The sequence below is a fragment of the Myotis daubentonii genome, chromosome 9 (assembly GCF_963259705.1).
Source record: "Myotis daubentonii chromosome 9, mMyoDau2.1, whole genome shotgun sequence".
Classification (NCBI taxonomy): Eukaryota; Metazoa; Chordata; class Mammalia; order Chiroptera; family Vespertilionidae; genus Myotis; species Myotis daubentonii.
In genome coordinates this window covers 4814870-4829699 of record NC_081848.1, presented here as the reverse complement: position 1 = coordinate 4829699, position 14830 = coordinate 4814870, and the positions used below count along the sequence as shown (strand labels likewise).

The following is a 14830-nucleotide window of genomic DNA, read 5'->3' as shown; positions in this document are numbered from 1 at the left end:
CATTGATATTTCTATCTCCCTTTCCCTCCCCCTTCTTTTCTGAAATCAATAAAATTATATTTAAAAAAAATAAAAAATTCTGGAAAAAAAACAACAACCTTGGAATTCAAAGAGAGGTGAGCAAGATCTGAATTCATATGCAACATTTTGTGTCACCCAGGATGAATACAGTTGTCATCAGTCTAGGGTAATTAATGTTATGGGCATAAGAGAAGGCAGGCACATACCCAGATGTCCACTTTGGGCCCATCGTACTCCTTTCCTTCAAAGAGTTCAGGTGCAGCATAAGGAGGACTGCCACACCAGGTCTTCAGCAGCTGCCCAGGAGTGAAAAGGTTACTGAAGCCAAAATCTAGAAAGGCAAAATGAACATAACTCATGTTATCTTAACCTGGCAAACACTAGTTTCTAGTCACTGGAATAAAGGTTCTGAGTCCTTAAGTTTGAATATTCAGGTGAAAAGAAAATGTTCAGAAATTATATAACCAGCCAGTTAATCTTAAAATAACAGAGCTATAGATGAGCTGGAATGCAAAAGTTATCTGGGTAACTAACAGCATCATTGGTTTATGTCAGAAAAATAAGCACCGTTCCCTTAGAAAACCTAGGCTGAGTGAGGCTAGTGTACTTGTTCCTCTAAGGATGAAAATGAAATTGGATAATGATCGATGTTAAGACCACATCAGAACCATAAATACATATAAGCCTACTCAACTGGACCCAAAATGTCCTATTACTTTTACTTCCCACGTCAAGCACATTTATGACACTGGCTTTAAAAATCAGACAAAGTGACTTTATTATTATTAAGGCTGCTTATTAAAAATAAAGAATATGCAACTTGTTTATAAACTAGAGGCCCGGTGCACAAAATTCGTGCATGGTTAGGGTCCCTAGGCCTGGCCAGTGATCAGGGCTGATTGGGGCCTTTCGGCTGCCAGCGGGGGCCTTCCTTCCCCGGCTGCTGGCTGCGGGCTGGGGCCTTCCTTTGTTCCACACCAACCCCTGGTGGTCAGCACACGTCATAGCGAGTGATAGAACTCCCGGTCTCCTGGTCAAACTCCTGAGGGGACACTTTGCATATTAGCCTTTTGTATATATAGACGGAACAAAAAATGGTTACATTTTTGCTTCAACTTCCCCTTCTTTTCTCCACCTCCCACTGTTTAAAGAGAGAGGAGAGCCTAGACAGTTTAGCTCAGTGGATAGAGCATAGGCCTATGTACTGAAGTGTTCCCAGGTTTGATGCCTGGGTTGTGGGCTCGATCCCTAGTAGGGGGCATTAAGGAGGCAGCCAATCAGTGATTCTCTCTCATCGTTGATGTTTCTATCTCTCTCTCCCTCTCCTTTCTTCTCTGAAATCAATTTAAAAAAATTTTTTTTAAAAAGAAGAGAGTAGATGTGAGATAGAAAGAGTGAGGTTTGGGAAGTAATACTAAGAAAATAAGGATGACAGGCCAAAGCATAGAGAGTCACTGACTTTTAAGTCATAGTAATAGTACATATTACTATTTATATGAACAACTCCGTTGTGCACCACACTGGAATTCCCTCCGTCCCAGACCTCCCGCTGTGGTCACAGCATCTGAAGTCTTCCCTTCCTAGTTTTACTCTCATTAACAACCCCATCTCCTTTGCTGTTTGGTTTCTTCTTTCTCCCGCCTACAGAAGGTGAGCTCTAGCTCAAGAGGCAGGAGCTGACTCTGTGTCCCGGCTCCACATTTGTTCTCAGGGCTAACTCTTCTGGTACCATAGTTCCTATTCTCATTTGTTTGGTAATAATTCTCCATATTTGTATCTCTGACTCAAGTTGCAACTCTTAAGTTCTTGACATGAACTTCTAATCCTTGCCTGGAAAGAAACACCTCAAACTCATTCAACTCACATTTTTCAAAATCAAGCCTGCTCTTCCGGTGATGTCCCCATGGTCACCGATGGCATTCCCAGCCCAGTTACCTCGTGCACAAGAGTCACCTTTCTTTCCCTCCTCACGGCCTACTTTAAACGGGTAAAACTCAACTGCTCCTACCCTGTAAGTGTGCCCCGAGTCCATCTCCTCCTTTCTCCTTACATCCCCATCATCTCCGCTCATACTCTTATCGTCTCTGACATAGACTGATGCTATTGCTTACCTGTACCTAGTATTTCTCTCTAAGCCATCCATTCATTGCACAATGAATGTTTCACAAATCATATTGTTACCTTCTTGCTCAAAAACATTTGGTGGCTCTGTTCTGCTTACAGAATAATCTAAACCTCTCAGTACTGTCATTTAAGATCCTTCACCACCCAGTTCCACCTTACCTTTCCCACATATCCCTGGTCATTCTAGCATTAATAGCCTACTCACATCCTGTGTTTGTGTGCCTTATTTCTGCTATTTGCTTTCTGGGCCTTGCCTTTTTCATTCTTTTCCACATTTGAAATATCACTCTGTTTCAAGGCCCAATCAAGTATTACTTCCTGTACGAAGCCTTAACTGACGTCCACCACAAATACCATGCCAATGGCTTCCTCCTCTGTGCCTCCACGTCCTTTGTTTATACCTCCACATCCCACTTAATTATGTGTTTATTCCTTCGAAGAGTCAGTAAGTGGCAGGGATATATTTTGATTTATCCTAACCTCCACAGTGTTTTCATACACAGCAGGGACTCAAGAACGGGCCACTAAACTGAACTGTAATAAAGTCACTGGGCCAATCCTCTCATCACCTCCTCATACTGACAATGGCAGCGGCCAGCTAGGAGCCTCTATCTCCTCACCATCCCTCCTAAGGTTCTAAAATTAACTGAATGATACAAGGGGGTAGAGGTGAGGGCCATTATTAGAATCCCATTCTAGTTACTTCTTTGATAAATCAAATGCTCTCAGTCCTCAATAGAAAATAAATGTCTCTCAGGGTAAAAGGAAGCCAAGCAATGCATTAAAACCAGCTGACTTTAAATTTTCCTAATAAGCAACTTAAAATATATAGGAAATTTCTCACTTGAATCACAAGTGCTCTATGTATAGATAATAACCTTTCTACCCTTTCTCGCTGCTGGGCAGGGGAGGCACAAAGTTAATGGCATGAGCTTGTTTATTGTATCTACTAAACAGGAAATCTTTACAAAGGAGATGATATCAAAGGGAACTATCTTCAGCTATGGCTACAGGCTGATTGTCATTTGGTGTTTATATGAGAAATGGGTGTGCAAGAATGAATGATATGATTAGGCCCTGATAATTAGGCCACATCTGGGGAAGCACCTGCTTCCACAGCATGTCATAGACAACAGCTGGCTTCCACAGCTAGACCCAATGACCAACAACAAGGCTTCAATTTCCATAAAATTCGTCCGCAAAACCCCACCCCTTTGCTCTTATTTCCTACTAGAGGCCTGGTGCACAAAATTCGTGCACAGGTAGGGTCCCTAGGCCTGGCTGGCAATCAGGGCCAATCAGTGCCTCCCTTCCCCAGCTGCTAGCTGGAGCCTTCCTTTATTCCACGCTGCCCCTTAGTGATCAGTGCACATCATAGCAAGCGATAGAACTCCCAGTCTCCTGGTCGAATTCTCACAGGGACACTTTACATATTAGCCTTTTATATATATATATATATATGGATATTGCATACCAAGCAAAAATCTTCTAGTCCTGTACAGGGGTCTCCTACAATTCTTTCAAGTATTGTTCTTACTCCTTAGAGTGTATTATGCTAAGTGAAATAGTCAGAGAAAAACAGATATCATATATTTCAATTACATGTGAAATCTAAAGAATAAATAAATGAACAAAACAGAAACAGACTCATAGACTCAAAAACAGACTGACAGCTGCCAGAGGGGAGGGCGTTTAGGGGGCTAATTGAAAAAAGTAAAGGGATTGATAAGTACAGATTGGTAGTTATAATATAGTCATGAGGATGTGAAGTACAGCACAGGCAATATTGCCAAGTGGGACTTGAAACATTGAGGGGATCACTTGGTGAAGTATATGATTGTCTAACCACTATTCTCTACACCTGAAACTAATACAAAATAATATTGAATGTAAACTGTACTTAAAAATAAAATAAAATACCCTGATGGGTAGCTCAGTTTGTTGGCATGTCCTCCCAATATGCCAAGGTATAGTCAGGGCACATACAAGAATCAACCAACGAATGCATAAATGGGTAGAACAACAAATTGAGTTTCTCTCTCTTCCTCCCTTGCTCCTACCTTCTCTTCCTCTTTCCCTTTCTCTTTTCAAAATAAGTAAAAATTAAAAAACAAAAAATAGTCACAAGGATGTAGGTATAGGATAGGGAATATAGTCAATTATATTGTATCTAGTGGCCTGGTGCACGAAATTCATGTGGGGGGGGGGGGGGCGTCCTTCAGCCCGGCCTGCATCCTCTCCAATCTGGGACCCCTCAGGGGATGTCCAACTGCTGGTTTAGGCCCAATCACATAGGGGCAGTCAGACATCCCTATTGCAATCCGGGACTGCTGGCTCCTAACTGTTTACCTGCCTGCCTGCCTGATCACCCTTAACCACTCTGCCTGCTGGTATGATCGCCCCCAACTTCCTCCACTTCCAGCATGATTGCCCCCAACGCTCCCCCCCACTTGCTGGCCTGTTCACCCCCAACTTCCCCCCCCCCCCCGCCAGCCTGCTCACTCCCAACTGCCCCCCATGCTGGCCTGCTTGTCCCAAACTGCCCCCCTGCCATCCTGCTCGCCCCCAACTGCCACCCCCTGCAGGCCTGATTGCCCCCAACTGCCCTCCTCTGCCGGTCTGATCGCCCCTAACTGCCTCTGCCTCGACCCCACCACCATGGCTTTGTCCGGAAGGTCTCCCAGTCTAATTAGCATATTACCCTTTTATTAGTATAGACTAGAGGCCCGGTGCACAAAAATTTGTGCACTTGGGGGGGAAGGGGGGTCCCTCAGCCTGGCCTGTGCCCTCTCGCAGTCTGGGACCCCTCGGGAGATAACGCCCTGCTGGCTTAGGCCTGCTCCCGGGTGGCAGAGGGCAGGCCCAATCCCTAGGTGCAGCCCCTGGTCAGGCTCAGAGCAGGGCCGATTGGGGAGTTGGGGCGCTGCCCCCTCTCATGCACAGAGCAGGGCGGATTGGGAGGTTGCGATGCCACCCTCAGTCATGCTCAGGATAGGGCCGATTGGGGGGTTGGGGCACCGCCCCCTGTCACACTGAAGGCAGGGTCGATGGGGAGGTTGCGGCGCCACCACCTATCACGCACAGAGCAGGGCCCATCAGGGGGGTTGGGGCTCCGTACCCTGTCACGCACAGAGCAGGGTCGATCAGGGGGTTGGGGAGCTCCCCCCTGTCCAGCACAGAGCAGGGCCCATCAGGGGGTTGGGGAGCTCCCCCCTGTCATGCACAGAGCAAAGCCCATCAGGGGGTTGGGGAGCTCCCCCCTGTCACTCACAGAGTAGGGCCGATAGGGGAGTTGGGGCACCGCCCCGTCACACACACAGCAGGGCAGATCAGGGGGCTGGGGCGCCGCCCTCTATCACCCACAGAGCAGGGCCGATCAGGGGGTTGGGGTGCCGTCACTGTCACACTCAGGGCAGGGCCGATGGGGAGGTTATGGCTCTACCCCATCACACACAGAGCAGGGCCCGTGGTGGTGGTGGTGGTGGTGGTGGGAGGGGGTTGGGGCGCTGCCCTCTATCATCCACAGAGCAGGGCCGATCAGGGGGTTGGGGCACCGCACCCTGTCACACACAGAGCCGCAGGGCGATCAGGGGGTTAGGGAGCTCCCCCCATCACGCTGATCCTGGTGCTGGGAGGCCTCTCAGCTCCACTGATCCCGGTGCTGGGAGGCATATTACCCTTTTACTATATAGGATAGAGGCCTGGTGCATGGGTGGGGCTGGCTGGTTTGCCCTGAAGGGTGTCCTGGATCAGGGTGGGGGTCCCCACTGGGATGCCAGGCCAGCCTAGGTGAGGGGATGATGACTGTTTGCAGCTGGTCACACACCCTTCAGGGTGGGGGTCCCCACTGGGGTGCCTGGCCAGTCTGGGTGAGGGGCTGAGGGCTGTTTTCAGGCTGGCGGGTGACGGAAGCTCCCAACCGCTCCTTTTTTTCTTTTTCTTTTTTTTATCCTGGGCCAGCTTTAGCTCTGAGGCTCCAGCTCTTACGCCTCCGCTCCTGAAAGCAGGTATCTGGCTTATTTCAGTTCTATAATCGAAACAATGTATAACTCCAGCTCTGAGATCCCGGCTCGCTGAAAGCAGGTTTCTGGGGTTTTGTTTAGCTTCTATATTCGTTACAATGTTTCTTAAACTGCAAGGTCAGAGGCCGGCAAGGCAGGCGGGGGAAAGTTGGAGTCCTCCGTCACTGAAGCAAGCAAGCCTCATGTTAGTTTCAAGCTGCCTGGCTGCCGGCCGCCATCTTGGCTGGCAGTTAATTTGCATATCTTGCTGATTAGCCAATGGGAAGGGTATCGGTCATACGCCAATTACCATGTTTCTCTTTTATTAGATAGGATAGCTATCTGTGGTGTCAAATGGGTACTAGACTGATGAAGTTATATAAATGTCTAGTCACAAGGTTTTACACCTGAAACTAATATAATATTGTGTCAACTATAAATGAAAAATAATTTTTTTAAAAAAATCACCAATATGGGATAAAATAAGTACATTATGACATATCTCCTTGATATTCAATCATTAAAAATGATTATATGGAGAAGCACAAGGAAACATTTGATATAATATAAAGGATAAAAACACCACATAAAATTATATATACACTGACTATAATTATGGAAAAATACATAAAGAACAAAAGAAATGCACTCAAAATGGTAAGTTTTGGATGTGAGATTCCAATTTAAATATTTAAAAATCTTTTGTTGTTTAAATTTCCTATAGTATGCTTATATTATTCTATACTTATAATTTAAAGACTTTAAAATATCATCTTAAATGAAAAATAAAATATTGAACAGTAAGTTTCTGAAAATTCTCAGGTAGGAAATGACTGAAAAGATACTTTATATCCCTTACTGTTTATTTACTGGCAACAGGAAAGACTTATAACCTACAGATTCAACATTAAAATGATGAATATTCTAAAGTTACAGAAGGGGAAAAACAACAGAAGAAACTGGTTAAGATGGATACTCGACAGAAGCAATGGCGTGGAGTTGTTCTCACCATGTGGCCTATGGTCATTTATTTCTCCACTTACTAATGGCTCCTAACATAATGTGTTATCTTTTTTCCAACCCCCAACACCCTGGTTGGTTGGTTAGCATCTGTCTGCAGGCTGTAACATACCTTAGATCCTTTTCCCTTAATACAGAGCAGCAGACCCTAATTTGAACGACATGTCTTTCTGCCAGGGATGGTTTAAATACCAGAGCTTTACTATCAATTTTGAGACTTGAAATTCTTTGTTCTAGGCAAGATCAGGAGCCCAGGGCTATACAGACTAGTGACATAGTATCCCTGAAAGTAAGTATATCATCAACTGGGTATGTGCTTGTGATCAGGGGAAGAGAGAAGGACGGGTGGCACTAATTTAAAAATCAGGACAACTGCAAGAAGAAACTTTCTTTTTTGGCCCACCACTTCATGATACCCTGGACATCTTTTCTGGCTGACCAAGGAGCAATCCAAAACAGATGGAAACAGATTAGGCAGAGCCTGCAGCCAGTTCCAATGTTCACAGTCTCTGTTAAGGTCATATAGTACTGATACAGCTGATGGTCAATCTCTCCAACAGTAATCTGAGCTTAACTTCATTGTTGTTATAAGTAAACAGCTTGTAAGTAGGGGCAGAAGGAAAAAGTGAAGTGGGAAAATATTTATTTATCCTAAATGAACTACCTCACCAGGAAACATTGTGACAAGATCCTTCACATTTTAAAATCTGATAACTTCTGAGGACTCATAACCCCAATACTGCATTTGCAATTAGAGACAAAGACCAAATATAGAAATAATTTTGGCGCTTGATTAATTTCTCAATGGACTAAGGCGGGAGGGTTGGGGGATACAAGTTGTCAGGTAATGGTGCCAAGTGGAACTTGAAATGACTCAAAAAACCACACAAATATCAACACCCATGTAAGAACACTCTATAAATAGGACTTAAACTGCTACTTATAGGGACTGTTAGAATGGAACATGACACATAGGAACTAATCTTCCTTTTTGTATACAATACGACTTAGTCTAGAAATCATGTGACACCAAAGCTTTATATGGAATTGAACAAGAGTCTACTGTGTGGATTTCAAAATAACGCTTGCGATGAAGGATGAGTTTCAAAGTTCCCAGGAGTCATTTATTATTCACTCTTAAAAATGGATACTGGGAAGTCCTCTGTGTTTAGCAATCACTCCAACCCCTGGCTGAACTTCCTGACTGGGAGCTAATAGAGAAGTCATGCCAAAAACCACCGACTCACAGCCTGAGCATTTATACACGAGAAAATTCCTTATGGGGAAAAAAATCAAGTAATCAGCATATTGAGGGTGGTTGGTTTAGTTTAAGAAACCAGACTGGAGAAAGGGAGAGGGCAGCATGCATGAGATTAAAAGAATACATCTACCTTTTCGGAAAGATATGTGGAAAAGTACTACACTACTAATGTGTTGCAGCTGCTGCTTATACACCATGATGGGCTGCTCCACATCTGTCACTTAACCTTAGCCACCTCCTGACCCTCTCTAGCCCCAGAGCACCATATATCTAATAGTATGATCACTATTTCTATGGAAATAAAAGTTTAAAAACAAAAATCGGGCCAGCATTACAATGGCATTTTCAATTTCAATGAATGACGTCTTTTTTCCCAAAGCTGTAAAGTACTTGAGCAGTTAGGATCACTGAACCCAGCTATTTTTAAAAGAGATAGTAAACCAATCTCTTCCACTGTATTATAGATAGCACTACTCCAACCTTCCCCGTAAGAACAAAAGTTCTCCCCAACACAAACCTTCTCACCAGACTCACTACTGAGTCTGATACATTTTCTATAACAACTGCAAGCAATATTCATAGGAATTCTCAAAAACATTAATACATACTATTATAGTCATGGTTCTAACTCATGTTAGAATAATACAAATTCAATTATTTAACCGTGGAAATTTCTGATATTGATAATACTATATAAAATTTTTAAGTGTCTTTTTAGATCATGATAAATACAAGTCCCCTTAAAATTTCAACAAAAACTGAAGATAACAAATGGATATATAGTCTATAGGTACAATAACAATAGTTTCCAAATTAAACATTAAAACTTACGGTCTTAAGATACAGTCTGCTTTCCAAAAGTAAGCAGAAGCCCACTTTTGGGTCATAGAAGGTATGATTATAATATATGAAGTTCTAAGGTATCATCCAGAAATTAAAAGCAGGTAAGAAAACACCCTGTTAGGTTAAGATGACAGAATAAATGTAACTCCAGTGACAGCAAACACTGAAAAGTAATCTACCTAAAAGGTAACATGCAAATATGATCATAGGAGCAGGTGCTCCCTGAGTTTTTGAGGGATCATTAACATGCTCTTAGCACAAGGTGGATTAGACACATGGGGGCAGATTAGTCCCATAGGGGAAGCACTCTTGACACATCTAACTACAGAATTCTAAGTATTGAATGAGTTTTAGGGAAATTCAGGGGCAATCTATCTTTATAAAAGGTTATTATGCTAAGTGTCCTTCCCTCCATCCAGGTAATGACATCAAGTAGCAACACCTGGCTTCTTCTCCCTAGCGACTAGCCTCCTTGCAGTTTCTTCAGTCCAGGAACAGGACTTGCTTTATAGCCAGGTGCAAACAGTTTACACCAGTGGTCGGCAAACTGCGGTTCGCCAGCCACATGCAGCTCTTTGGCCCCTTGAGTGTGGCTCTTCCACAAAATACCACGTGTGGGCATGCACGTACAGTGCGATTGAAACTTCGTGGTCCATGCGCAGAAGTTGGTATTTTGTGCAAGAGCCACACTCAAGGGGCCAAAGAGCCGCATGTGGCTTGCAAGCCACAGTGTGCCGATCACTGGTTTACAATGTAACCAAATGTCTGTGAAGCGTTTTCTGTGACTCATCTCATTTGATCCTCACAGAAGTCCTGGAGTAGGTACATGGGAGACTCAGTAGAATCCTATTCTCTTTTCATTAGCAGGAAAATGGAGATTTAGAAAGTTTAGAAACTTGACCCAACTGAAAGGAAGTAAGAAATAGTGGACCTTGAAAATGACTTCAGGTTTTCTCACTGCGCAGAATATAGTCAAACACTGCTGCAGTTAAATATTTTACCCTTTGTTCTCCCTGCATGATCTACAATAATAATCTGCTTCGTGTTGATATTTATGGCTGTGTTGCTGACAATTACCTGAAAGAGAAGTTGGGGTGCTTCACTGGGCTGGAAAAAGTTTAGCTACATCAGAAAGCAGGTCTAATTAAGCAAGTTTATTCTATATCTATAAAAGGCTAAGTTGACTCGCGCATGCATGATACATGTAAAGCTCTCGCTGGCGCCAATCACACACGTGTGTTTCCATCTGTCATTGTGAATTTGGTTGACACTTCTATTATAGAGAAAGAGCGAATAGCAATATTAAAATATTTCTTCTAATTAATTTCCTTTCAATGTGCGTGCACCGGGCCACTAGTTGGTATATAATAGAGAAGGGCTTTTCTGAAGAAAAGTCTACCAAGAGTCCAGAGAATTTATCAATCAAGGTTAAATAAACCAAGGTTGTATCTGGACTAGGATGTAAGGAAACTATAACCTGTTTAACTATGCAATCACCCAATATTTCCCAACTGTTCTGACTCACAACAATTAGAGGAATATGTTATCTTAATAACCTCCCAAAAAGAACATTTTAAAATAATTTTATTTTTTGCTTGATTTATGATAATGGAGTAACTTTGATTTTATTTTACATTAGTATCTTATTAAAATTGCTTTAAAATTTTTTATAAGTACTACTTAAGAAAAATTCATTTATCCCCCACTTTGCAAGTGACTCACTAATTTATTTAAATTATGTAAGAAAAAGTATTAATTTAAAATTGATATGTCATGTTTAGTTTGGAAGCCACATATATATCCTACTGGTATATAGTGACTGAACGGTGGAACGACCAGAACGACCAGTCAACCAGCCACTATGACATGCACTGACCACCAGGGGGCAGACACTCAATGCAGGAGCTGCCCTCTGGTGGTCAGTGCACTCCCACAGTGGGAGCAGCCACTCAGAGGGTGGGTCCATAGTCGCTAAGCTGACCAGGATGAGTGGTGCTCCCACAGTGGGCCGATCCCCACAGGCCATGCCCCCCACCAGTGCACGAATCCCATGCACCCAGCCTCTAGTTAAGATTATAATATCCAAAATAGTAAAAAACTTTTCATGACCTGGTATTTGGAACGCTTACATTTTTAAATCTGATAAACAAAATTGTTTTCCTAATTTATTTTCATGTTTTGTTTTTCAGGGATAAGCAATTTAGCACTGTGCAAATATTACACTATGAATGTAGAAAGTCTTTAATTCCCAATAAAGCAAACTAGATTTTAGATATATGTATGTGCATATACAATTTTGGTTTTTGAAGTTCTACAAACATCTTGATATGATGAAGACAATTCATGAATTTGGTAAAGTTTGTTTTGAGGCATAGCAGAATTATCATTTTTATCTTCATTAACTTGAATGCAACATCAGTTTTCTTTAGGCTTTATGTTGCCCAATGGTCCATTATGATGTAAATTTAACAAAATATGATGGAAAAAAAACTGCATCCTGGTTGATGCTACCATGGTAACGAACTACTTCAACTGAGCAACATACTACATGACTGAATCCTATGCATGCTCATTAGTTCCCTGCTAGCATGTAGACTCTTTGATTTACATTCAGAGGCTCTCAAACTATTCCACTTAAGGAAAATAGGGAGACCAAATTCATTACTTCATTTATTAACTTCTAAAAAATAGAAAAGGCAAACGAAGTCATTATTACTTTTTATGACATCAATCTCCTAGAACACAGAGAACCTCTAAGAATTCAGAAATCACTGGCTAGGAAAAGATACTGTAAACTTTTAAGAGTGATCTGTGTGTAGCCTAAGCAAAGAGTAGTCAAAAGACCACACATACAGGATGTTTTTGAAAAACTAGATGAAATACTCCTCTGGATCCTGAAACTCCTTTTGTTTTCAATCTTTGTCTACTACTGTAACAGACTTTCTCTTATGACTTTAAGAGAACTGATAAAAGTTAAGTCTCAGGATTTATAAAAATGAGAACTAAATTCTGGGCTAATAGGGACTCTTACTAATATTCCGTCACCCAGAGAAGGCCTGCCTAGGAAACCAGTCTCTTCTGTGGTGATGGTTTTGCAATAGTATATACAAACTAGAGACCCGGTGAATAAATTCGTGCACCAGTGAGGTCCCTCAGCCTGGCCTGTGGGATCATGCCAAAATTGGCTCTCTGACATCCCAAGGGGTCCCAGATTGCAAGAGGGTGCAAGCCAGGCCAAGGGACCCCTCCGGTGCATGATCGGGGCTGAGGAGGGATGTGGGAGGTTGACCAGCAGGGGAGGGACCGCTGGAGGGCTCCAGGGCGTGTCCGGCCCATCTTGCTCAGCTCCGGTGCCCCAGACCCCAACAGCAAGCTAACCTACCGGTTGAAGCTTCTACCCCCTGGTGGTCAGTGCATGTCATAGCGAGCGACTGAACGGCCTTAGCATATCATTAGCATATTACGCTTTGATTGGTTGAATGGCTGACTGGATGACGGCATATTAAGCTTTTATTATATAGAATATCACATCATTATGCTGTATGCCTGAAACTAATATAAATTAAAATCCAAAAGTTTTGGATACACTAAAAAAGAAACCAGTCTCTCTCTTTTCACATCTCCTTCATTTAAACAGTTTCTATTCTACTTCACACAACACACCAGAGTGCACAGAACTCTGGACGATGTGTTAGTCCCTCCCCAACACAAACTTGCAGGTGAGGAGCTTTAAGATCCTGTACAAAAATAGAGTTGGGGAGCCCTGGCTGTTTTTCTCAGTGGTTAGAGCATCGGCCCATGGACCAAAAGATCTCTAGTTCGATTCCTGGTTAAGGGCACGTACCTTGGTTGCAAGTTTGATCCCCAGCTTAGTCGGGGCACATGCGGGAGGCAACCAATCAACGCTTTTTATAAAATGTTGTGCCCAACATGTTCCCAAACACAAACAGCAATTTTAACTTTTGAGATGCTCTGGTAGGTCCAGAACACATGCCATCCAGCCCTGTGCCACTCAGCTCAGCTCCTGTTCCTGCAGATGGAGTGGCCAGCTTTAAGGCTCAGCTTTCCTTGCCCACAGCCTCAAAGCAAAAGCTTCCATTTCTTTTCTGCCTCCTGCTTCCCTCTTCTTCTCTATTGTCAAACCTCCAACTCCTCCCCCCACCCCCCCAAAAAACCCAAAATAGAAAATCTATAATTAACTGAGACTGTCATGGAAACCCTTGAGATTGAGCAAAGTGATAGAGGAGTCAACGTGTTCACACTAGAGTGGTGTGTAAGGGGAGCCTGTGGCTGGGAAAGAATGCTCTAGCCTCAGTCCTTCTACTGATGTATGTTTATATATCCTCAGGCATAACGCTGCAGTGTGCACAGAGTTATGTGAAATTACAAGCTAAATAAAATATACCTTCCTGGAACATCCATTTTTTCTATGTTAAATAGGTGAATAGTTTTAATATTAAAACAAATATAAACATGGCTCTGAATGTGCATGAATTTAAAAGATAAAGCATGTGATTAAAAGTGAGCCATTTCTGCCCGGCCTGCGTGACTCAGTGGTTGAGTGTCAACCTATGAACCAGGAAGTCACGGTTTGATACCCAGTCAGGGCACATGCCTGGGTTGTGGGCTCGATCCCCAGTGGGGGGATGTGCAAGAGGCAGCCAATCAATGATTCTCTTCATCACTGATGTTTTCTATGTCTCTCTCTCCCTCTCCCTTCCTCTCTGAAATCAATACAAATATATGTTTTTAAAAAAATAAAAATAGGGGAAAATGGCAGAGGTATAAATGGACGTGTCCGGTGCCTTGTCCTGGAGCAGATAAGGGTGAGCAGCTGAAACGGGTAACATGCAGCCCGAATAGGCAGAGGATTTTCAGCTGAGAGACTGTCTGCAGCTAGGAAAGACCGAGAACCCCCAGGAAAAAAAGGACGGTTGGAGACTGCGGCTGAAGCCTCTCGTGGTGCGCCAGCTAAGCAGCGGAGACTGCGCCATCTTGGGTGGTTGTTGCCAGCATCCAGAGACCAGCTACTAACCTGGAAACAAGGGATCGCAAGCAGCGTGACTGCGTGAACTCAGGCGAGCACTGCTTCTTCTAACGGAAAGGTTGGACATCCCCTAAAGGTGCAGTTTGCAGTTCAGGTTGGAGGGAGGACCGAGCTCGTGCGCGCGCGGGGCGGAATCTGCAGAGTCCACAGCCGTTGGGACCAGCGTGACCCGCGAGTGGGGAAGGGGCCCCACAGGGCTGCTGGCAGAAGGGAACGCGAAAAATGAGCCCATAGCTGGACTGGATGTAAAGGAGCAGCCTTGGACTTTGCCAATCTGCTGGCTGCTTGGTGCCAGGGGCGAGTGGGCGCGCAGAGACTGCGTGCGGAGACTGTGCGCAGACCTGGAAGGTGGAGGCTTGCGAATTCGCACAACTATCAGGCTCTTGTTATAGTTCCCCTTAGATCCGTGCATTTGATTATTAAACCCAATGCATGGGATTCCCCAGTTGGGGTCATTCGCAGAGCCTGTAGGGGAAAGTTCTTTTTGGGGAGCCTGGGAAACAGCGGGCAGTG

General features: G+C 43.7%; 1 protein-coding gene across 5 annotated transcripts in view; it reads right to left on the bottom strand.

Moving 5' to 3' along the window:
- SIK3 (SIK family kinase 3) overlaps positions 1-14830 on the bottom strand; it is a 299150-nt gene that overhangs the window by 56695 nt on the left and 227625 nt on the right. For all 5 annotated transcript variants that reach the window (XM_059707774.1, XM_059707775.1, XM_059707772.1 and 2 more), the window contains exon 5: positions 228-352. In XM_059707774.1, the coding sequence (XP_059563757.1) occupies positions 228-352 (125 nt within the window). The remainder of the gene's footprint in view (positions 1-227; positions 353-14830) is intronic.